General features: G+C 55.8%; 2 protein-coding genes across 2 annotated transcripts; one reads left to right on the top strand and one right to left on the bottom strand.

Moving 5' to 3' along the window:
- Positions 1-1774: 1774 nt before the first annotated feature.
- On the bottom strand, positions 1775-10265 carry TNFRSF9 (TNF receptor superfamily member 9). Its single transcript, XM_063145420.1, has 9 exons — positions 10117-10265; positions 7982-8194; positions 7617-7861; positions 7397-7453; positions 6780-6920; positions 5644-5710; positions 5394-5515; positions 4168-4290; positions 1775-2795 (listed from the first exon to the last, which is right to left on the bottom strand). Exons 1-9 carry the CDS (start codon positions 10263-10265, stop codon positions 2671-2673), a joined length of 1242 nt encoding a protein of 413 aa, XP_063001490.1. The 3' UTR covers positions 1775-2670.
- A 3608-nt stretch (positions 10266-13873) lies between these two features.
- Positions 13874-23230, top strand: PARK7 (Parkinsonism associated deglycase). The gene is made up of 7 exons (XM_063145541.1): positions 13874-13981; positions 16181-16326; positions 17843-17944; positions 18282-18341; positions 19355-19424; positions 21545-21631; positions 22803-23230. The coding sequence occupies exons 2-7, from the start codon at positions 16237-16239 to the stop codon at positions 22961-22963; spliced, it is 570 nt and encodes a 189-aa protein (XP_063001611.1). The 5' UTR covers positions 13874-13981; positions 16181-16236; the 3' UTR covers positions 22964-23230.
- The last annotated feature ends 842 nt before the right edge of the window (positions 23231-24072 follow it).

Here is a 24072-nt window from a genome sequence, read left to right as displayed (position 1 = left end):
AAAAACACAAGAGGTTTTGTTCTGAACCATTTATTTACTACAACACATATTATACATCTATATTGAGCCCTATAAAACAGTACGTGCAGCTTCTGCCAAGAGCTACCTCACACATCTCTTTAATACATTACATAATACTGTAGGGTGTGACGCACATCACGATTCCATAAAAAGATGGCTGTAAAAATATTTCCTGCAAAGTCCTTGTAACTCAAGGCTGGATTGTCCCCTCTGGGGCAATGAACTGCTGGAGGCTTCCCCCCACTGCCCCCCAGCTTAGAGAGTAGAGGCCGAAAGGTCCCTGCCTCAAGGAGCTTACAATCTACAATTCAGTAAACGGCAGAAAGCAAAGGAAGGCAAGAGAGAGGGAGGACAAGGCAAACTGAGGAAGAGGCACAGGCATTTATTCCTTGGACAGAGGCAGAAGTGCTCCCAGAGGTGTTTCCCCAAAGCCCTTCAAGCCAGGTCTCAGGACCACACAGGGCAAAACACAAGCGAGGTGCTCCTGAAAACCCAGGGGCCTTCGTGAAGAGACGGGCACTTGTGGATTCCACACATACAGATTCTGGTCATCACTTACTTCTGAGTAGACATAGGATTGCATTACAAGTCATTTTTTTTCCAGTAAAACAGAGCAGAATGCTCTAGGAGGCCAGTTGCTCCAATACATCTCTGGTCGTTTGAACGGCAGCGAACATCTGTGGCTGAGGGTTCGATCACCCATATTTCACCCCTAATCCAGTACATAACACTGGTTTTTGCAATCCAGTTTTTGCATCTGAAAAACTCGACTTTCTGATACAGCGTAATGTTTAGCAACCTTTGCTTGCCTATTTTCTAGAAAGCTTTGGGATTTTTTAGGAAAAATCCACAATCTTTATTTGCTATCATCTATTTGGCTCCACCCTCAATTTTGCTAGAAATGCCCTGAAAGTAATTTGGCCTGCCTTGAAAAATGCAAAACGTTGGAGACTTGGGGATATATGCATTTTATTTTCTCTCAGTTGGAAAATACGAGATCATAACCCAGACTGGAAATTCTCCAAAGTGGACTCCGTTCCACATGGAGTTTGGAGGACTTGAAAGTACAGAATAAAAACATAATGGGATTTAAAAAAAAAATGTTTTCCCCATTATGAAGGCTGCAATCCCAGGCACTCTTACTACCTGGGTGTAAGCACTGCTGAACACAATGATTTACCTTAGAGTAAATACGGTTAGGTTTGTTCTGCAGCCCTCTGCACGCTTACCCAGCAGACGTGCTGAGCGTTGCCCCCCTCCCCTCCCCCTTTTATTATTATTATTATTATTATTTATTTATATAGCACCATCAGTGTACATGGTGCTGTACAGAGTAAAACGGGATCTACGGCATCACAGCACCTTCCGTTGGTGCCGGTTTCTACGCTCCAAAGGCTGGGATCTATCTCTGGGTGCAAATCCCACAGGGACTTGGTTTACATTATTATTATTATTTATTCCTCAGCCAGACATTTGCCCTCCGTCACTAGAAGCGGCTTCGAAAGTTTGTGGTGCTCACAAGCTGACGTAGAGGTAAATACTAACCTCTTTCTGTTCACGTATTTCCATCCTTTGGTGGTGTCTAAACATAGAAACACAGTCCCAGATCTGCATTGCCACACCGCAGCTGTGGTGAGCTCCTGTATGCGCGCCCCCCCGCCACCCAAACCCGTCGCATTGGGTCGGAAGAAGGCAGACACCCTTGCAAGCCGCAGAGATGAAAGGCCTCCAACCAGCCCGTCACGGAACCGAGAGCGGTTCACGAAAGAGGTGACGCGCAGGACGTGGCTCTGCGTGAGTCATTTGAGAAATGTGAGCAGCTCTTTCACAGGGGCTTGGCGAGAGCTGCTGCCAGGTGGGAGGAAGGCCACGTATCGGAAACGGGTGAGGAGCCATGGCGTGCTGCGCGGCCTTTGGGCTGCTGCCCGCTCCACGGTGGAAGGGGATGGAGAGACGGAGGCTGACAGGGCACCGCAGCCCATGAAGCACAACCCCAACCACGAAAGGGAGACACGGTCCGTTGGCACTGCCCTGGCCCAAGCAGCGACGAGGAGGGCAGCTGAGCCAGAGCAGCGCCTCCTGCCGGATCGCATCTGGGGAATGGCTCCGTTTCTTTGTGTGCCCCCCCACCCCACCCTGTGAGCCTTGGGGTGGCCACCATCTCCTGCATCACGGCAGGGGCACTTCTGCAGCAGGCGGAGGTGTGGGCTTTCACTTAAAGGTCACTTGAATGTCAGCTGCACATTTTCACCCCCCACGTTCTAGGAGAGGAGACCTTTGCACAGTGCAAAAGACGTCCCCCCTGGGGCTCTTTCCCCACCTTGACTCCCCCTCCGCCCCAAATGAGTCTGAGCTAAGCCCAAAGCAAAGTGCAGCCGCCTCTTCGGGGAGGCAATTCCAGTGTGCATTTTCAAAAGAAAGCCCCAGTTGGGCTTTACAAGAGAGGACAGCGAAGGCTGTGCTGTCTGAGATCAGCCAGTTTCAATTTACTACAAGCCTCCATATAAGTTGAGGATGAACGTTTTTGGAGCTCCTTGAAGGGCCATCTCTGTTTCTGGCAGGGAACCAGGGATAATTTCCAGAGGTAGATTTGGCAGGGTTTGCCTTTGGCGTCCTTCATTTGGCAGAGGAAGCCAGTTGTGTGACCCATTAAGGGATGTTTTCCAGTAGCTCCTCCTTCGGTCCTTCTGTGGATTCACTGCTCCCTCCCTGTTCTTCCTCTGGGTAGCGGTAGCTGCAGTCGTCCACCTCCTGGGCCAACTGCCCATGGGGCACTATGGAGGGCGGGGGGCGAGGGGGGGAGAGAAAGAGGTTATTCCATTGCACCCAAGACAGGCAGACGGGCTGGAGCCTGACCAGGTTTTGTCTCCTACAAGGCTGTAAGTGCAACCATCAGACTCTCTAGGGCCTGAGCCCAGAGGCACTGTGGCTCCAAGGCCCACCAGCCACGGCCACTCATGCCCACCCACTCACAAAATAGGGAAGCCTCTCCAGGAGTGAGTTGCTTGGTCCTCCAGCACAAACATGGCTGGGTGGGCAGACCAAGGGCTTTTCAAAGATCCCCGCCCACCTCTGCTCGTCCCTTCAAAACCACCACCACCACTACTCTTAAAATAAAAAACCAGCCCGACAAACCCCAAGGTAAATGGATTAGGAGGTTTGCCAGATGGGCGTGACGTGTGGCATTCTTGGGCACAAGACGTAGTGAGGCTGCAAGCCTGGCTGCCTTCCGAAGAGCGAAACATGCTGCATTATTTACATGCCAGCCAGCCTGCCTTCCCAGCGAAACATGGGCAGGGCTGCCTGGCTGTTGCATCTTACCTGACAGAACTACTGCACAGGGGCATCTACAAGGAGAGAGTGGCTGGGGAGCGCCCCGAACTGTCATCGTCATTGTTGGTACAGGGGAAGCCTCCAAGGGGAGGGGCATGCCCTGGGCCCCTGAGGCGGGGGGGGGGGGGCGAAGCAGAGAGGGGAGAGCTCCTCTTGCTTTCACGCCCTGCTGGCGGGCTTCCCAGAAGCACCTGCTCCACCACGGCTGCAGGTGCCCCCCCTCCCCGTGGTCTGAACTAGGAAGGGGACGGGGAAGGCGGTGCAGGTGCTGCCCTGGAACCGGGGCAGGAGCCGTTCTGCGCTCGAATGACGTGTTGCAGCCAGACCGCTCTAGATCTGGGTCAAGAAGGCTGACACGTGCGGCCGACATACACTGTGCAGAATCACTTCCGCCACTCGTGCACAGTCGGTTCTGCGGTCTGGGCTATTTTGCACCATCCACATTTGGTAGTCATGGGAGGAATAGGTGCTTGGCAGGGCCCCAAAGCCCCTCCGAAAGCCTGATTCAGCCCTTTCAGCTTCTGAGGTTTCAGCAAAAACAGCCCACGCCCTTCCAAGCCTATCTTTGCAGACACAGGTGCTAGACACGGGTCTTGTTAAAATGGGGAAGCCTAGATTTGGGGGGGGGGGCAGGCCACATGCTGTGCTCCTGTGGGAGCCAGATCCACGGGCCGGGGTGCCCAAGAGGAGTTTGGGGTCACCCCTCCATCTTCTCGGAGGCAGGCCCCACTGCAACCCTGAGTTCCGAAAAGCACGATGCGGAGCCCCGAGATGGGAGGGGGTGGCTGGCAAGAGGCAGCTTTCTGGCCTTACGTGTCAGGAGCTTCCTGAGGGCCCGGGATCGGAAGAAGAGGCAGGACAGCAGCAGGATAAAGGCAAACAGGAGCAGGGCCAGGAGCAGGGCGACGCTGACGGGGATCAGCTGGCTCTCCATTTCTAAAAAACAAGCAGAAGACATCCCTCGGGAGCCAGGGCAAGACAAAGCCACGAGGCGCCGCAGGGCTTGCTCAGGGGAGAGCCGGGCCAACGCCTTCCTCTCCCATGGATGGGAGGCCTGGCAGTAGAACAGTGCCGCAAGGGCCCTCCTGTGGGGCTGAAGGAGGGACAGGCCACCAAAGCCCTTTGCTTGGGAAGAGGTCGGCTGGCCAGGTGGGACCCACCCACCCACCACGCCCATGCAAGGGCTGGCAGCCCCTTCCCCTCGCCAGTGGCAGCCCCTGCAGCTCCCCCGGCCAGGGCGAGGGAACAGGCCCCAGGTGGACGCGAGGTGAGTGGCATCGCCAGCCAGGAAATGGCTGTACTGGGACACGTTCTAGAAGCAGCGCCCAGGCATGGAAAGAAGGGAAACCGACTCAGAGAGCAAAATGGAGGCCTTGGAGCAGACCACGGGCCGTGCATTGGAACTGGGTGTGTGTGTGTGTGCCGGCATCCCCCCACAAGGCCAGCCCAGAGCCTCATGAAATGGGAACTGGTTTTCTGAACAAGGATCCGGAGTGCGTGGCCTGGGTGTGGCTGTGGCTGCACCATCCTGCTACCCTGGCATGTCACTCCCTGCTCTGAGGCCGAAGAAGCGCCCTTGACAGGCCTTGTGCTTCCCTTCCATGTAGTCACTAGTTTATGCGCTCTGAGTCGGTTTCCCTTCTTTCCATGCCTGGGCGCTTCTTCTAGAATGTGTCCCAGAACAGCCATTTCCTGGCTGGCGATGCCACTCACCTCGCATCCACCTGGGGCCTGTTCCCTTGCCCTGGCCGCGGCAGCTTAAAGACTAATGAATGCTTCCACGGCATGTGCCAGATGCCTTTCGTGGACACTTTGGCCCACTCCATCAGATGCGTGGAGAACCTTTGCTGGGGTGGATGGGGCAAGAATTGTAAATAGCGAGGGCAGAGGGAGATCCGGGGCGGGATGTCCCAGGGGTGGCCCTGGGACTCACATCCCGAGCAGCGGCCCTGGACAGCGCAGCGGATGAAGACCAGCAAACCTCCTCCACCACCAGGTTCTCCCTTCGCCTGTCCGGAGAGACCAAGCAAGCCCCTCACCTGGAAGTTTAGTGGAGACGACCACGACGTCCATGGGGGGCTGGGAGGGGCCTTTCAGCTCTGGCTTGCAAACCACGTCCTTCTCCTTTGTCCCAGGAGTCAAGATCTTATTGCCGGGACACCTGCACACATTCACAAAGTGGCATGAAAACACACACAACCAATCTCTTTTTGCTTAGAGATTTATTTATTTATTTGTTTAATTTTTTAAATTTATTTATTTATTTATTTATTTTGAGAAAGGACTTACTGACTCCATGGCTGGCATTTACCATTGGTGTGATTGTAAAAAGTTCCTTCACGACAACTTTGGCAACCTTTGAGAAATGCACAGGTAGGCATCACTAACAGGCAGCAAGAGCCCAATCCAGCCCCCAAGACCGGCCAATAGTCTGACCTCACCCTCAAGTCCACTGAGTTGGCCGGGCTCATAAATTACTCCCCCTCCGGCTGACTGTGGCAAGGAACACACACACACCTACACCTCCAGGAGGCCAGGCCAGGGAGGGCGGCACAAGCAGCTGGTTTTAGGTTAAGACATGGGCCCCCCCCACACCCCAAGGTCCAAACAGGCAAGAGAAACAATGTGGGCTAGTAACTTCCTAGCTTATTTGGAAGGCTACAGTGGCATTTTTAGGGCAGCCACTGCGCAAGAGTTGAAGGCAGCCTAAACCAGCCCCGGTCTGCCCATGCATCTCTTTGGGGAGAATGTTCCCTCAGGGCAAGCTTTTGTGGGTGAGCTGTGACTTCATTGCCATTTATCTTGCTAGCTGCAGCAAGCGGACGCCTGACATATCGTGGCATATCGTGGCAGCCTCTGAGGACTACAGCAACTGCCACTTTACTCATCAACACCGTCTCAAGAGAGTCTGCTAAGACGTCCAGGTGTGAACAGAAAGTGTGTATGGTGTGTGTGTATGTGTGTGTGTGTGTGTGAAGGGCAGGCGTTGGGAGCATCTCTGGTCCTACAAAACCGCATGGCTTGGGCCCAGCTCTTGCCGTGGAACCAGGGGTGGGGTGGGGGTCCCCCAAAGGCTGCCTGGTTCCCCCCTCCCGGACAGGGTTCCTCTGTCCTCTCCTCATGGTCGGGATCCCCTCTCAGCCTCCTCCTCCCTCCCTCCCTCCCTCCCTCTCCCAGTGCTCCCCCACCCACCCCCGCCAGCCATCTCCTCTTCCTCCCCCCCCCTCTTTCATGAAGCCCTTTTGCCTCCCTGACCAACTCAGGTCCCAGGAGCGCAGTAGCCAGACATCTTTGGGGCTGCCCTGCCCCATGGTGGCAGGAGGGCCAAGGTCTCCTCATCCACCACCAGCAGCAGCAGCAGCAGCAGCAGCAGCAGCGGCCGCCTTGGGCAAGGAAATCATCACTCAGGGAGAGGGGTGGCTCACCTTGATCTGTGTTCTCCTTCCCAGGTGCACAATGACACGTGTGGCACTCCTCCACTGCCTCTACACACGTGTGTCCGTAGAGGCATCTGCAAACAGCGTCGGCGTTCTGGGAACAGGGCTGTGCGTACGCCCGGTTTTCTCCTTCAAAGTGGAAAGGGTTTTAAAGGACCACACGACCCTGGAGAGGCGGCTCTCTGCTCCTCCCACCAGGCGTTCAGAAGACCAGGATCACAACGGCTTGTCGTGGATCCGGGCTGAGGGCGATGCCCAGGAGGGAGTCCACCACCGAAGTCCAGGGGCACCAGCCTGGCAGCACCTCCTCCTGCCAGGCTGACCCACTCCAGCGGGTGAGGCCAGAAGCAAGGGGCAGCCAGGGCCCACCTGCAGGGGGAGGGCTGCCACCCCCGCCTGCTGCTGGCCGGCCAGCCGTGGCTTCTCCCTGCCTGTGCTCCACAGGCAGAGGGTCCTTCTGGGAAGCCCACCCACGGGGTGGGCCCACCTGTGAGGAGCCCCCCTCTGCCCCACGGGCCCCGGGGTGCGCGAGGCTGCAGCTAAGCAGGGCTGGCTCTGGCGGGCAGCCCGGCAGGAAGCCCCAGAGCCGCCACGCGGGGACTCACCGTCGCAGACTCGGCAGGCCACGCAGTATCTGTCGGAGGGGTCCTTGCGGAAGGCATCTGCAAAAGCCAGAGGCGCCTTAGACGGGGGTGGGGGGGACACGGCCCCGTCCCCTCCCCTCCGGCAGGGCCACGATCCCCCGCCCGTCCGCCCTCCCCCCAGACCACGTGGCCCAAAGGCCAGAGCCCAGCAGCAGCCCACAGCCCACCCCCGGGCACTCACTGGGCTCGCAGGGACCCGAGCAGAGGCACGGACGCCACAGCAGCACCAGCAGCACCAGCGGGACCGGGCGCCCCATCCTCGGCGCCCCGCAGCAGCAGCAGCAGCAGCTCCGCGCCCGGCCGACGCGTCGCGTCCCGGCGAGAGGCGGGCTGGCGGCGGCACGTCGGGGGTCGCTGCGCTCTCCTGCCAGCTCGCCGCCCTGGGCGCTCCTTCCTCTGCGCCTCCGCCGGCGGCGGCTCCGGCCCCTTAACGCGGAAGGCGGGGCGCGGGGCGGGGCCCGCGGGGAGCTCCCACATCCCCTTCCGCGCGGGGAGGCGCCTCTCGGCCTCCGGGAGTCTCCCGCGTGCGCGGGGCCCGCTGCTCACCCGGAGACCCCAGCTCCGCAGGGCGCCATCCGGCCCCGGAGGAAGGGTCCTTGGCCGGGCGGAGGAGGCGCCAGGGCCGCAGTGGCCCTTAGCGCTCGGAGGGCAACGGCCGTCGTGGCCGGAATGGCGGCGGGGGGGGGGGGCGCAGCTCCCGGGCGCCCACACCACGGGCGCCCATGCGCCAAGCCTGCCCCGCTCTGCCCCAGCAGGACGCTTCAGGTCCCAATCCCAGGGGCCGCCAGGCGCACCGGGGCTGCAGGAAGAGCCGTGCGCGCGCGCGCGAGGGACCACGGGCCCATCTAGGCAGGCAGCCTGTTCGCACAGGGGCCAACCAGCCGCCTCCAAACAGGGCATGAGCAAAGCCCAGTCGCACCTGTGTTCCCCGGCCTTGGGGACTGGAGGGGGCACAGAGCAGCCGTCAGGACTAGTAGCCATGGATAGCCTCCTCCTCCAGGAACTCATCCAACCCCCTTTTAATGCCATTCAAATTGGTGTCCATCACCACATCCTGTGGTAGTGAGTTCCACAGTTTAACTATGCACTGCTTGAAGAAGTCCTTCCTCTGACCTGTCCTGAATCTCCCACCCATCAGCTTCATGGGATAATGAAGACCCCACTGGATTCTCTAGTATTATGAGAGAGGGAGAAAAGAAGTCTCCCGTTCCACCATGCATGATTTTGTGCACCTCTATCAGGTCTCCCCTGAGCCTCCTTTTCCCCCAAGCTGAACAAGGCCAGCTGTGGCTGCTCCGGAGCGCCCCACCAGCCCCTCTCCCACTGCAGCATGGGCCGTTGGTGGGGCGCTCTGCAGCACCCAGCGCAGTGCCACGATACCAGGAGCAAGACCCCATTGGCTGGGGTGGGGGGTGGGGGTCACGTAATGTGCTACTCCAGCCCCTGAAGCTGGGGCCCCACCCAGCCTCATGGGAGGGCTGGGCTGGCCTCACCTGCCCCTGCTGCGGCCTGCAAGAGGCGGTGGCCCCGCTGGCCTTGAGCCAGTCAAGACCCCTGCCCCCCCCCCCATGAGTCCCAGCCTGAGGCCAGGCCAAACTGGGACGATGGTAGTGAAGATTTACATTTCTATACCGCCCCATAGTTGAAGCTCTCTGGGCAGGTTACAAAGATTAAAACATTAAACATGGATATAGAAATCGATTAGGGGAAAGGAGCCCAGCACTGACCACACACAAGAAACTGTAGTCACGGCAGAGCTAGGCCCTTTGGGATGGGGTGGATCCAGAAGGAGAACGAGGGGTGTCTGGGGTTGCCAGGCGGTCACCCCCAAGCAGTGCTCCCGTGCCTCGGACAGTGGGCTCTATGAATAATGGGCGTAAGGTTCAGGGTGCTGCAGGTGGGCTGGCTCTGGTGGCCCGTCCCCACGACACACTGCAGCCATGGAGTGAGGATCACTCATGCCTGAATCAGCCCCGAGTTCACACATTCACCGCACCAAGCACTGTGGCTGTTCCCTCCGCCTCCGCCTCCTGCCCCTTTCCGTGTGTGTGTGTGTGTGTGTGTGTGTGTGTGTGTGTGAGAGAGAGAGAGAGAGAGAGAGAGAGAGAGATGCCTGTGAGACTGTAAGCCTGTGGGAAGGAGCGGTCTTCTCACCGATCGAATGTAAACTGCTCTGAGAAGCTTTTTGGCTGAAGACTGCAGAGGAAATGCTTAAAACACAGACCAGACTCTTCTCCCAGCTCAGGACAGTGCGTGCGGGTGAAGCGAGGGTGGAGGAAAGCTACTTCTGTCTCTTCCTTTGCATTTCAAGGGAAGCCTCCCCTGGTGCTGGCTCAGCCCAAACCTTCTGATGGTTAGAGCAGTACGACAATGGACCCCATGACCTAGGGAGGTGGTGGGCTCTCCCACACTGGAGGCCTTCAAGAGGCAGCTGGACAGCCATCCGTCAGGGATGCTTTAAGGGAGATCCCTGCATTGAGCCAGGGGATGGTCTCGATGGCCTTAGAGGCCCCTTCCAACTCCCACTATTCTAGGATCCTGTTCTAGCTCATGCAACACCTCACGAGCAGCAGTGCTTTGATGGATGGTGTCAGCAAGAACAACAATCATGATGATAACACTTGTTTGTGTGAAAGATGAGCTGTGGGCTTCTACGGCCTGCATCGCGTGGTACCTCTCACCTTGCCGTTGGGGGGCTTTCCATGACGGTCCCCAGGCGTGAATATGGGCTTCCTGGGTGGAGGCCGGCAGCTTCGACCGCTGCCTTTTGGAAGCCCTGGGTCCGTTCCTCCTTGAGCAGGCTTTCAAGGACAGGTGGGGTTGCACCCATTCAGTGTCACTGGGCCAACGGGCAAAACCTCAATGGAGGAGGACCAGGACCAGGTGTCTGCCAGAGGGGCCCGGCCGGACGGGACCCTTCCTCTTCTGCTTGCTGCTTCTCAGGAGACTCTCTTTGGTTGGTCAGGGGTGGCTGAGATATCTGGCTTGATTTTAATCTGGGCTGAAGTTGTGCCTGAGCCATCGGGGCCATGCCAGCTGTGGATGATGGGAGCTGTAGTCCAGGGGGGGCTAACGGGGCCCAAGCTGGGAGAAGCCACTTTTCCTTGATGCAACTGCAAACCACCCCTGAACCAATTGTCTTTCGCACGAGCAAGTGCTTCCTCCTCCTGCTGCTGTGGTGGCGAGGGTGAATCCTGCCTACTGGCTTCGGGACCCACAGCGGAATCATTTCACTGTGTTTCATGTGGATTATTTTCAGGCTGCCTGAATGGGTAGAGGCCTCATGGCAGCCTCCCCAACCTGGGGCCCTCCCGACATGGACTACGAGTCCCATCGCTTCCCTGCCAGCACGCACCCAGTTGCTGGGGAACATGGGTGGGAGGGTGCCATTGCACCCGTGTCCTGCTTTGTGGGCCCCTGGGGGAGCAGAGCGCTGGACCGAGATGGGTCCTCGGCCTGATCCAGCCTCAGGGCTCCTCTTGTGTTCTGACGGCCCGCCACAGTGGGCTGGGGATGATGGGAGTTGCCGAGGCTCGCCTGGGGAAAGCCCCATGGGCCCACAGCGCACATCGGGGCGTCGCCATGGCGACCAGATGCGAACCAGGCGGGGGCGGGAACTACGCGCCGCGCGTGCCGGCGTGACGTCAGCCCGGCTCCCTCTGCGGCGCCCTTTTCCCTCAGCCGCGCGAGCGCCCAATGGAGGCTGCCCCTGCCCTGCTGCGTCATCACACGTCACCGCCCTCGCCCCTCCCCCCGACGGTTCGTTCCCTCAGACGAGGCTCCGCTGAGGGACTTTCTCTGAGGTGGCGCCGAAGGCCCGACTGGGCCGCTGCGGTTCTAATCGTAATGCTTCGTTTTCATCGCTTTATTCAAGATATTTTTTTAAAACTTTTTTTATTTACAAAAAAGAAACAACAACACAACATACTACATACATTTTGAGTAAATGTTGAATACATATATATGAGTAAATATTATCTATAACCAATCCTATCATACAATATAAGCATTCTTAACATATACGTGCACCCGGCACCTCGGGATCTATTCCTGCTTCCAAAATCTCATGCTTTCTTCCGCTGGCGGTTTCCCACTTCCCTTAGAAAACACAAATATTAGGAACTGTTTCCAAATTCCTTCAAACTCATTTATTTTAGTTATACCTTTCCTCCACTTAATATTACAAGTCTATTTATCATTAATAGCTATATCCCATACTTCTCTATACCATTCTTCAATAGAATATCCCCCCTGAATCTTCCAGTTCCTAGCTACTATCAATCGTGCTGCAGTCAGCAAACTCGATATCAATTCTTTAATTCCTTTTCCACATTTTAAATCTTCAAATAGTGACAGTAATGCAATTTTTGGTGTTTGTTCTATTTTCATTCCCACTATTTCTTCAATTTCAAGAAACACCATCTTCCATAATCTTTGTACATATTTGCATTCCCACCACATATGTAAATACGTTCCTTTTTCCCCACAACCTCTCCAACAATTTGCTGAATGCTGATTATTTATCTTATTCAATCTAATCGGGGTTAGGTACCACCTCCACAAAATTTTAAAGTAATTCTCTTTTATTCTCACTGACATACTTCTCAACACTCTTTGTTTCCACAGTCCCTCCCAGCTCTGTCGCCCTATTTGTACCTTCAAATCTGTCTCCCGTACCATTTTTCCTGAGCTATCCATTAGCCCTTTTCCTAACAATATTTTATATATTTCGCTCATTAACCCTTTTAAGACTATACTTCCTCCTTTACCTTTTTCCTTATTTACTATTAACTCCTCAAACTTCGTCATTTCTCTACAAACTCTATTTTCTTTAATCCACTTTTTATTCCACTGTTCTAATTGCCTATACTCTAACCAAGATAACTTTTTCTCCTTTAACAGCTCTTCCATATCTTCTCTTGTATTTATATCTCTTAACCAATCCTTTAATTTCATTTTGTTTTTCTCTTTTAATATTTTACTTAATCTACCCTTCAGTTCCTCTGGGAAATTCTTTAACATTATTACCGGTGACAAGGGAGAGTTGCTCGGAAGCAGCTTCCCTTTAAATTTACTCCAAATTTCCCATTGAGACCTCAGGAGTGGATTATCTATACTTTCAACCCACTTTCTCCCTCCTTCCTTAAAAAAAACATTTTCCAAACTCATCTCTACATTACATATAGTTTTATCCTCCATCCAATCTAAATCTCCTACTCCTATAATTGCTTCTACAATATGTCTTAACCTGTTTGCTACATAGTATAATTTTATATTTGGGAGACCCAATCCTCCCTTTTTTTGGCTTAAATACCATTTATTCTTATTTACCCTCGCTTTCTTATCTCCGTTACAATATTTGTTTATAATATTTTGCCAACTTTTTATCTCAACTTCTGAAATTTTTATTGGTAACATCCTAAACACAAAATTAATCTTAGCTAAAATCTTCATTTTTATTAATGCTATTCTTCCAAACCAAGATAGATTTAATCTTTTATATTTTTCCAATTTTTCTAATACCTCTTTTTTAAACCTCGTTAAATTCTCCTTTTCTAAATTGTCTAAGTTTTTTGTAATTTTAATTCCCAAATATCTAATCTGTTCCTTAACTCTCATTTCTATTCCCTTACGTTCCCATTCCTTTTCTTCCTATTCAAGATATTTCTAAGACGCCTTTCAGGGCAAGAGCCCCGCCCCGACCCCTCGCGAGGCGGCTTACAACAATAAAAATAAAAATACACGTGCGAGTAAATACGGGCTTCTCCTGCGCGACACCTTCCGGCCCGATCCGCAAAGCAGCTGGAGACAGAAACCAAAACAAACGAAGGCCGCAGCCGCCCGTGAAGCGGGTTCAGGCGGGGTGCGGGGAGGAGAAAAGGCCTACAACTCCCAGCATGCCCCAGCTAGCCGGCTGAGGCATGCTGGGAGTTGTAGGCCTTCCAATCTGCCTGCACAGGCTTAGGGCCTCTACGCGCACACAATGAACCACCACCGTGAAATGGAGCCCTTTAAAAACACACACACACACACACACACACACACACCCCGCCCCCGGCGCTTCTTCCCCTCATGGAAATTCTTAAAAGGCTGAAGCCTTCAGAGGTTTGGAACTTGAGAGACATCCGAGAGGAGCCCCTGGGCCTCGTTCCCGCCTCCGGCGGCACACCAGGGGGCCCCTGTACAAGAGGGTGCATTTTGCCTATCCTGGGACCAGAGAGGCGGGCAGGCATCCAACAGGGCGAGCGACTTCCTCGGCCCTGGACCGCGGGGGGGGGGGGGAAGCCGGGCCTCACGGCGGCGGCGGCGGCGGCGGCGGCTTGTGCCACGCGAGTGCGCGTCCGCCTGGCAGCGCTCGAGGCGGGAAGAAGGAGGCGGAGGAGGCCCCTGGCTGCAGCTGCAGCTGCCGCCGCCGCTCAGCGCGCGACGGGTTAACAAGGGGGCGCGGCGCTCCTCTGCCCTCCTCCCTCCCTCCCTCGCTGCTGCTGCTGCTGCTGCTGCTGCTGCTGCTCGGCCTCCCCGCCCGCTCCCGAGGGCCTCTTGCACGTAAGAAGAGGGGCCCGGGCGGGCCTGCCCAGGCGCGCGGGGGTGCGGTGGCCGGGGGGGGGCGCCCTGAGCCGCAAGGAGCCGCAGAGGGGCGGGGGAGAGCGACTCCAGGTCCCATCATCCAGCCATGGCGGCGGCCAGCCTGGCCTCGCTCCAGCAGGAGGCGGGGGCTGGCGCTGCAGGCCCCATCCGCTCCAGCCGTGGACAATGGGGGCTGTAGTCCAAGGCCCTTGGGGCGCCGGCTGCCCGCCTGAAGGTGCCCCTCCAGCCCCACACGTTATCCAGCCCGCCCCGCCCCGCCCCCGAGCCCGTGGCTCCCAGGGCGCCGCGCCCCGCCCAGGACCAGGCCAGCTGGAGCCCCGTGCTTTTCATGGGTGGGGGTGGGCGTGTGACTCACCCCGGGGGCCCCCGCGGAGGGGGGATAGGAAAAGCAGGAGCCCCTGGCCTGGCCTGGCGGCCAGGAGAAAGCAGCGCGGCCACTGGCCTCACCTGGCACTTGCCAGAGAGCGGGCTAATGTGCGGTGGGGCCCGGTGGGCTGGCTCCCTCCGTCCCTCCCTTCCTCCCGCCAATGCCTGTGGCTCTTGTCAACCCATTTATTTATTTATTTATTTATTTATTTATTTATTTATTTGCCCACTGAAAAGATATCTTCAATTTCTCGTTTTGCTGGTTTTTAGATGATGGGAAAATAAGTGCGAGTCTATTGCAGGGCCTCCTCTTTCACAGGCGTGGTGAAAATCCACGGTGAACGTGCAGAGTTCTAAGTTGGAAGTCATCTCAGGGCAAGCGATGGGGCCACCTTAGTGGGGGTCTCCAGCCCTGAAGGAGAAAGGGGGCTGGGGGCATTGCGGGACAAAGCGGCCTTGTGTGTGTGTGTGTGTCTGTCTTTGGGGGAGGGAGGGTTTTAAGCATATGCTGTAGGGTGCCGGGTGGGGAGGGTGGGTTCTGTGTGCCATGAGAGAGAATTTGTGCCCATCAAGTCATCTCTGACTTTGTCCCCTGTCTGCAAAACACATAAAAGCTTTACCCTTCCCAATGGTATTATAATAATCCATACTGTAACAAATTGCAGTCCGTTATTTCTTTCTGTGACCTACTCTATGCATTTTGATACCCGGGAGGGGCCGTAGCGCAGTGGTAGAGCCCCCGCTTGGCATGCAGAAGGGCCCCTGGTTCCAATCCCGGCAGCCGCTCCAGACAGGGGCGAGGAAGGAGTTCTGCCTGCAACCCTGCAGAGGCTTTGCTGCAGCCAGTCAGTGCAGGCAATGGGGATCGAGTGGACGTTGTTAACAAGCACAGTGCGGTGGGTGCTTTAACATACCAACCATTTGCATGCCTTTTGGCACATGAGTTTCCAAGGGTTTTTAATCCTGGGGTTGTCCTCCGCCACAGAGGCTTGTTTGATTACCATAAAGTTAAACGGTTGGGGCTTCACTTTGGGGCCAGGCCAGCTTGTTATGGCTCCCTTACCTGAGAGAAATGGATGAGGGGGCTCCCTGCAAGGGCCACCTTGCATTGCAGGGCAACGGTATTTTCCCAGCCCTCAAAAATAAAGGTCTCCTTGCCGTGTGCAAAGGGCCTGCACCTCTCTCACCTGGCGCTGTGATGTGCTGCTCCTGGGGTCCCGCTTCTGCGCCCACCTCTCCTTGGCCTGCATCCCCACGATAACCACGGCTCACTGCAAAAGATATCTCTGATCTGGAGTAGATGAAAGCACCAGAATCAGATATGCACACGGCAGGAAGCCCCAGGCTCATCACTGCCAGGAAAGAACAGCTTAATCAAGGCTTCTGTGGAAAGGGGCTCTGGCCTTGACCTTCCCGGGCCTGGGTGGTTGCCCTGGGCCATGCAGGGGTGTGTGTGTGTGTGTGTGCGTGCGTGCGTGCGTGCGCGCGATGGCAGCTGCTTCGACAGGGTGCCTCCATCAGCCTCCCACCAGCCGCTGCCCTCGGCTGCGGGGCTTGCCTGGCTCCTCAGTTCCTCTCCTGTGGTCCGGTGAGCGTTCCTCCGCCAGAACAAGCGACCTCCAAGTATGAACAGCGCGAAAGAGAGGACCGCTGCTCTGTTAGCGGCTCTTCAGAGGAAAGATCCCACCAACCCTCCTGCCTCCCTCTCTAGCATGGTTGTTTGAATAAACTTTGTGCATGTGCATAAAACCTGCAACCAGTCTAATATTTTCTCTCTGCTTTGTGCTATAGTTCGAGAGACTTCGCCAGCGTTTCATATCCAAGTGAGCAAGTCCCCGGCTCTCAGGATGGCTTCCAAAAGAGCCCTGGTGATTTTGGCCAAAGGAGCGGAGGAGATGGAAATGGTCATCCCCACCGATCTCATGAGGAGGGCGGGAGTGAGTAGACTGGATTGCAGGATGCAGGCCCTGGCTGCTGCCCGGGCGTCCCTCCCTCCCTCCCTCTCCCTCTTCTCTGCCTGGCCCGAAGTCTGGGACGGGCTCTTTGGTTATTCAGGCTGTTATTCTCTGTGCAGGGTGCTAGAGGACGTGTCTCTGCCCACAAGGAGCTTCCAGTCCGAGACTAGCTTGGCCTGGCTGTTTCCTGGGCGGGAGGCTCACGGAGGGGATGCGTGGCTCCTGGGGCGGGGCGGGGCTGGAGCCAAAGGGCTGCACAGCGGTGGGGCTGGTGATGTGATCCCTTTGAAGTGGTTGGAAAAGCTGCACCTGCCGACGTGCCTGCTGAACGGGCGCCCTTTGCCTTTTCACGTCAAAACCTCCAAAGTGGAATGTTTTGGTGTGGCTCAGTCTACGCGTGAGCCGCGTAGTCAGGCTGTTCTGGGTTGTGGGGGCCGGGTCGCTTTGCATGGGCACTCACTCCTCCCACTGCACTGCCGTGTGCCAACCCGGGAGGGAGGGAGGGGGGTTACAAAAGAACCCTGGCTTTTTTTTGTCCCGCCTTTCTGCCAAAAATGGTTCTCAAGGCAGCTAGCAGCCATCAAATACAGATTAAAAACACAACCTGAATTAATGCATTCAATCCAGTACATTAAAAGCACAACAATCGAAGAGACAGACCCCAATCAATTCACCACCAGCCCTCCAGCAACAGACCAACGGAAATGCCGGAGGGCTGCTTGGACCAAAACCTCTTTGCCCGCCGGCAGATGGACAACAGAGAGGGAGGCTGATCGAGGCTCCTTCAGCAGGGAGTGACAGAGGCTGAGAGCAGTCACCGAGGAGGCCTTGCTTTTCTCCCCACCCACCATACATTCGGGGGTAGTTGGACTGAGGGGGGGGGGCACACGGCCCACCCCACCCCAGGAGATTGTCAAATTCAGGGAGAGGCTCACATGGGAGAAAAAAGAAGGAGCATTTGTATATGAAAATAATGGGGGAGCAGCCAGTCATGTCATGACCCCAGACTAAAGTGGTGCAGTCTAGGAAAGGGGTCCGGGGCGGTGGTCAGTTGCCCCATGGGCACAGAGCGGCCTGCAGCAGGTTTTCTGAATGTTAGTCCTTCTGTTCCCAGAGGCCTCACAATCTCAGGCTATGTTTGGGGGTAAAATAAGCCAAATGAAATTGAAACAAAGTCTTTTAAGTGTGTATGTGTATGTACACAATCTCCAAACCCTACCACACCCTGAATAACCAAAAAGCCCCCCAGGGGTCGGTGTTTTGGGCAGGCAGGCCCCGGCTTGTCAAAGGTGTGTGAGTGGGCGCCCGGCTTGAGCGGGGCTGGCTGGTGAGCACAGCTTGTTGCAGGGCTGGGGGCGGTGATCCATTTGGCCACGTGACCTGCCGTTTGTGCAGACTAGCCGTGCCGGTTGGAGATTTGACGGCTGCTGAATTCCATGCACGCCCTCCGACGGCGGCAGCCTGCCTCTGCCAAAGCAGCACTCTCTCCTCTCCTCAGATCTCCGTGACGGTCGCAGGCCTAGCTGGCAAGGATCCCGTGCAGTGTAGCCGCGACGTCGTCATTTGTCCCGACAAGAGTTTGGAAGATGCCCGGAAGGAGGTTGGTCCCCTGAGTCCCCTGCGCTTCTCTGTCCATGGTGCCACGGGCCACGTTGCTGAGCAAGTGGGACCTGCCTTGCTGGACCCCTTCCGTGCCACGCCCGACTTGTGCCACCCCTCATGAGGTTGGCCTTGTCTTTGGGCAGGGAGGTCTGTGGCGGAATGGCCAAGTGGTGAAGGTGGGGCTGTCCGTTAGTGGAAGTTGGAAGACCGCTGTGAGCTGAGGTCGGGGCGTTGGCTCGGCAGACCTTTTCCTTGTGCTCCCAGCTCTGCTTAGCGAAATAACGTGTCTCTTTGGACGTGCCCGCAGTCCAGCCACCCTCTCTCCCTATTTTTAGGGGCCCTACGATGTGGTGGTCTTGCCAGGAGGGAACCTGGGAGCTCAGAACTTGTCAGAGGTAAAGACCTGAACGGAAGTGAAAACACGGCCGTCTCCCTCCGCCGCCAGCCGGCGCTCTTTTCTCCTTCTGAATGTGAACAAACCGGAGCCCCGTCTTTCCCAAGACTTGTGAACTCGTACACGACATCGCTGGCTTAGGGGGATGTGTCACCCCAAGAGGGGGAGGCCTCTTAGCCACGAGAGGCCCATGGAGGCCCTGTGCCCCATGGTGGCCCAAAGCTCTGCGGCTGGTGACAGATAAGAGGGGAAGGGAGGAGCAGCCCAGAACTTCCCAGAAGCGTCCGGCTCGCTGCTGGAGGTGCCAGGCAGGCGAGACGGGCCTGGCCTGACCCTGCAAGGCACTTCTTGCCTTCTTCTCCCCTGCTGAGCCTGGCGGCCCGTCGGTGGCTTTCCAGGGCATCTTCCCTGTGGCAGAGGAGCCCAGGACCAGTGTCCTGGTTACCGCCTCATGCTTGTGATGCTCACCAGTCCCGCTGCCTCCCTTGGCCACCACTGGGCATCCTGCAGGCATCTTGCTTGGAGCGGCCTCCTTGCACCCAGCCCGGCCCTGTTCTGGAGGTGGTGCCTGCTTCCCCTCTCCGGGGCCACGTGCTGCCTCTCCCGTCTTCCCTGAGTCACTTTAAGTAGTTGTAGACCGGCTATACAGGCTATGCAGACCTCTCAAGGCAAGGCACGCATTAAAACCACCATCAAAGAAGATAGACAAAAACCCACAGCAAAACCTGTATCTTCCCTGACACACACACACACACACACACACACACACACACACACACACACACACCGCTCCCCCCACCCCGTTCTGTGGGATAATACAGAACCAGCTGTGCTAGGTTGAGCCAGCTGTATTGAGTGCTTCAGAAACATTTGTGGGTTGGACCTGAAAAGGGCCCAATGAGATGTGGGGGGTGGGATCCTTGAGTCCTATCACAGGTTTCTTGTGCCACCTTCCCAGGTGCGTATGCATAGCTGGAGCAGAGTCCTTTTTCGACCCAATCCCTTTTCTTGCAGTCTCCGCTTGTGAAGGATGTCTTGAAGGAGCAGGACGGCAGGAAAGGGCTGATTGCCGCCATCTGCGCAGGTGCGTGCTCGGGGAGCCAGATTGGCGGTGGCAGCAGCACCAGCACCAGCACCCCCCACCCTCCTTCCCTGTGCCACATGGCCCTCCTTGCTGTGGTCTGGCTTGCTTGCGCCACAGTGGTGGTTTGATGGCAAGCATGACTAATCCTGGCACCCTGCAACCCGGAGCGTTTCAATGATAATTCTCAGAACTGAGAAACTATCTCAAATCTCTCCCCATTCTGGAGAGAAAGGCAGAGATACGGCGCCTTTATCTGATGATGTGGGGCCTTGTTTTGAGCATGCCCACGCGCCCATTTGTGATGCCCCATTGGGCCTGGTGAAGTTCTGTTTCTAAAGTGACGCACGTCTGAGCCTACCCAGTTCCCGGAAGGGTTAGGCTCACTGGTGGGCCATGGGGCCAAGGAAGTGGGTCATGCAAGACCAGGCCCTTCTGGGGAAGCCCCGCTTCGCTCCTGCCCACGGCCTGCCACGCTGCTGGAGGGAGAGAATGATAAAGCCCGAGGAGTAGCAAAACGCCAGAAGTAGGTTGTTTTTTTTTAACTTAGCTTGCTCTGAAGCAGAAACTTGCCAGTTTTTTGGCCTGGCGTTCCAGCTCCCTCCCCCCGTCCCTTGCTAGCTACGGTTCTGCCGCTTGTTCCATCTCGCGTTGCTGATGGGGCCGCTGTACTCTCTAGCTAGCCATTTGTGGAGACCTGACCTGCTGTTGCCCCATGGCCTTTGGAGGTTGCAAGGGGTCGGGTTACGCATCCTCTGGGGCACGTCTTGACAGCAGTGCGGTCTGGAAGGACTCTGGCGAACAGCCATGCTGTGGAGGGGCACATCACGCGGGTGGGAATCGGATCACCTCTGGCTACTTTTCAAAATGCAGACGATGTCGTGAGCTGCTGGGCCTAGACGTTCAGGGGGCCTCTGCCAGGGCTGTGGGAAAGAGGGACCGTGCCCCCTGCGCTGCTCCCCTGCTCCCAGGTGGCCATTCTCCACGCAGCGCCTTCCGAACGGAAATGGGCTTCCTCTTGCCCGTGGCGGTGAGAAAGCCCCCCCCCGGCGGCCTGGCCGTCCTTGGCAATATTTGAACCCTGTCAAGTGCTCGTTTGCATGAGACAGTCGGAGTAATGTGTTGCTGGATTCTGGGGCAGACTGCCAGAGCTGGAGCGTGTTCAGAAGAGGGCAACCAGGATGATCAGGGGTCTAGAAACAAAGCCCTATGAAGAGAGACTGAAAGAACTGGGCATGTTTAGCCTGGAGAAGAGAAGATTTAGGGGAGACATGATAGCACTCTTCAAATACTTAAAAAGGTTGTCACACAGAGGAGGGCCAGGATCTCTTCTCGATCCTCCCAGAGTGCAGGACACGGAATAACGGGCTCAAGTTAAAGGAAGCCAGATTCCGGCTGGACATCAGGAAAAACTTCCTGACTGTTAGAGCAGTGCGACGGTGGAATCAGTTACCTAGAGAGGTTGTGGGCTCTCCCACACTAGAGGCATTCAAGAGGCAGCTGGACAACCATCTGTCAGGGATGCTTTAGGGTGGATTCCTGCATTGAGCAGGGGGTTGGACTCGATGGCCTTGTAGGCCCCTTCCAACTCTGCTATTCTATTCCCTGAGCTCAGCCCTCGGGGAGAGGACCGATGTTTTGGATGAGGCGTGGCGGGCGCCACTTCCAGCCACCCCACCACTGGAAGTGGCGTTATGTTTGTGCACCTCCCGGGAGACGGCCCTCTGTCTCGGATGCTTTTTCCAGCCGTTTATTCTACAGCGCAACTCTATGCACGTTCATGTGGACATGAGTCCTGCTTTGTTCGTTAAGGCTTATGCCCAAGAAAATATGAATAGGACTGTAGCTTAAATTGCATAAGTTGAGAAGTGTGTGTGTGTGTGTTCAAGAGGGGATACTTTTTATTGTAAGAAATAATCAGTTTTCAAACTCGATCCAGCAGTGTAAACCTTTTAATTGCACGTTTTTCAGAAATGATTTTTAGGCCGCCGTTAAGGGTAGAACCCCACCCCACCCCACCCGAGGCGTAGTTAGCGCTGCCGCTCCCTTTCCGCGCACTCTGGAGTGGTTTTTGTCCAGCATGCTCCAGCAACGGCCCTTCCTTCTTCTCTGTTGATCTCCAGGCCCCACCGCTCTGCTGGCACACGGCATAGGATTTGGAAGCAAAGTCACCACGCATCCTTTGGCCAAGGACAAGATGATGAGTGGAGGTAGGTACAGAGAAGCGTGGTCGCTGGGGGTGGGGGTGGGTGGTGGGTGGGGGGGTAGGCGGGAGAGCGGCCTCTTGGGGGAAAACCACCTTTTGAGAAGGGGCCGTTCAGTTCCAAGATGGAATGTAAAAGAATGTCAAGTAAGGTTGCAATAGCTGGGGTTGTTTAGCTTGGAAAAAGTGGAGCCTTTGGTCTGATCCAGCATCAGGGCTCTCCCTATGTTCTTAAAAAGCAGAAGGCACCATTTTTGGAGCCACGCTGTCTGCTTTGCTGAAGCAAAGGAAGACTCATGCAGAGTCCGGCTTCACTCATTGTCATCCAGAGACAAGCTCACTTTACCTCAGGAAGAACCAGAAACTGCCTGATTCACATCCCTACTAAAAACCCAGCTCTGGCCTAGAGGAAGTTGATGCTGAATCCTAAAAGGGACCCGCTGGAGTGCATGCGCGGCCACGTGTGGTCTGGAACACTGAACGTTCACTTTATCTGTTGAATACTTCAGTGAGACCCCAAATTGCACCAAATTAAACTGTTGGTTGGTGGAGGGATTCCGTGGGATCTCTACAAGGGCCGGCAGCGATGGATGGGCCTCTTGGAGGGCAGGTGTGGCGATGAGTGACCCCAGCAGTGCTGGAGTGTTCCAGTTCTAGGCCTCGAGAGGGGAGGGGGTCTCGCTAAACACAGTTACCGTTCCCACAGCAGCCTTCCCCAATATTTTTGCCTCCATCATTATAAACTTTCTGTCCAGCTAAATGTAAAGCCACCTACCTCAATCAGTGGGGCTGCTTGCATGCTGTGGCGCCCCCCCCCCCACTCCCCATGGGTTATTTAACCTACAGTGAAGATGCGGCACGTGTGAGGTGTGTATTCATGAATATGCTACCTTTGCTTGGGGGTTGTTGTGTCATGCGAACCCAGTGAATGTGGGTTGTGCAAGGGTTAAACAAACCTCACATAAGCCACACGCAGCTTGTCGTGGGTTAAATAATCCAGTCTGTTGTGTGTCTTGCAGTGTCCGGTTTAAGAGTCGAGGGCTGCAGCTTCTCTCGCGGTGTACTTTGAGGAGAGGGCAGCGGAGGTTCTAGGTGGGCGTGGTGCCAGTTTCCTGGCTCTGGTGCTGGCCTGAGTGACTGACGCCCGCCTCTGCCCTGCCTGGCGTTTCCTTCTTCAGATCACTACAAGTACTCCGAGAATTGCGTGGAAAAGGACGGCCACATCCTCACCAGCCGGGGACCGGGCACCAGCTTTGAGTTTGGCCTTGCCATTGTGGAGAACCTGCTGGGGAAGGAGCTGGCTGAGCAGGTGAAGGCACCTCTGGTCCTGAAAGACTAGGACAGCAAGGGCTCTGCCGAGGAAGCCTTGCAGCCATCGCCGTCGCGTCTTCCCTCGAAAGAAAGAGCGGGAGGGAGGGGAGCCGTCACGCGGAAGCCCAGGAAAACCGGCGGGTCGCTTTGAGACCAGGAGCTTTGCCCTGACAGCCACGTAGCAAGTGTAGCTCCCCCACCTCCAAGCAGGCCGGGTGGCTCGTAACGCCACACCCTGCTGTCCTGTCCTTTCTGTGCCTCCTGAGGTCTTCAATAAAAGAGGAACTCTGCTGAACAGAGGGGTCTTATGGCCTGTGTCACTCATTAAAAGAATATAAAGGCAAGAAACACCAACACCCCATCCCCAAACCACACAAACATAAAACATGGATATGCACTGAAAAATCCCAAAGCAAGCTGTAGAATGAAACCAACAAGATGCTGGTATGAAGCTGCACTCGCCATCCAAAAATCGCCTTCCAGAAAAGCCAGGTTTTAGCTTGCCTGAATCCGTAGCTCAGCTGGGCCGCCCGCCCTGGCGAGGGCATTCCGCAGGGGTGGTTCCTAGTGGGTATTCACCCTACCTCTTTTGATGCAGGCCCCAGGAGGTGGTCATGGTGGTGACCAGAGGGCACGAGGAGGGACACACAGGAAATGAAATCTCGGCTGACAGGCCAGTCAAGGTTGGAATAGCACGTGGCTTATAGAATAATGTGTCACTTCCTGATCCCAACCTCCAAGATGGTTTTGTGGCCTGGTTCACACATAATGTGTTGCTGTCAAGTGCAAATCTGGCTCCGCTAACAAACTATGGTTTATTAACCATGAATAACCCAGGAAGAGAGCCCATGGTTTGTTGTTGGGTTGTGAAGTCTGGGTTGTTCAAGTAATGGGTTGTCGTGTGAACCCAGAACTATGGGTTGTTTCTCCAGGCTATGGAGATGGCAAGTAAGAGTGGTCAAAAGAAGACCTAGTTGCTCTACCTGCCGGCACTACAGCGCTGCAAAGGCATTTGGGATACAGGGAGGGAGCAGGTGAATGAAGAGGGAAATAAACAACCCAGGCAGGGATTAAGGAAACCAAGGAAGAGGAACATTTCTGCTGTAACATTTACCCGCACCAGTCCCATCCCCAAAG

Source organism: Elgaria multicarinata, chromosome 20 (genome assembly GCF_023053635.1).
Source record: "Elgaria multicarinata webbii isolate HBS135686 ecotype San Diego chromosome 20, rElgMul1.1.pri, whole genome shotgun sequence".
NCBI lineage: Eukaryota > Metazoa > Chordata > Lepidosauria > Squamata > Anguidae > Elgaria > Elgaria multicarinata.
This window is presented reverse-complemented; position numbering and strand designations above follow the sequence as displayed.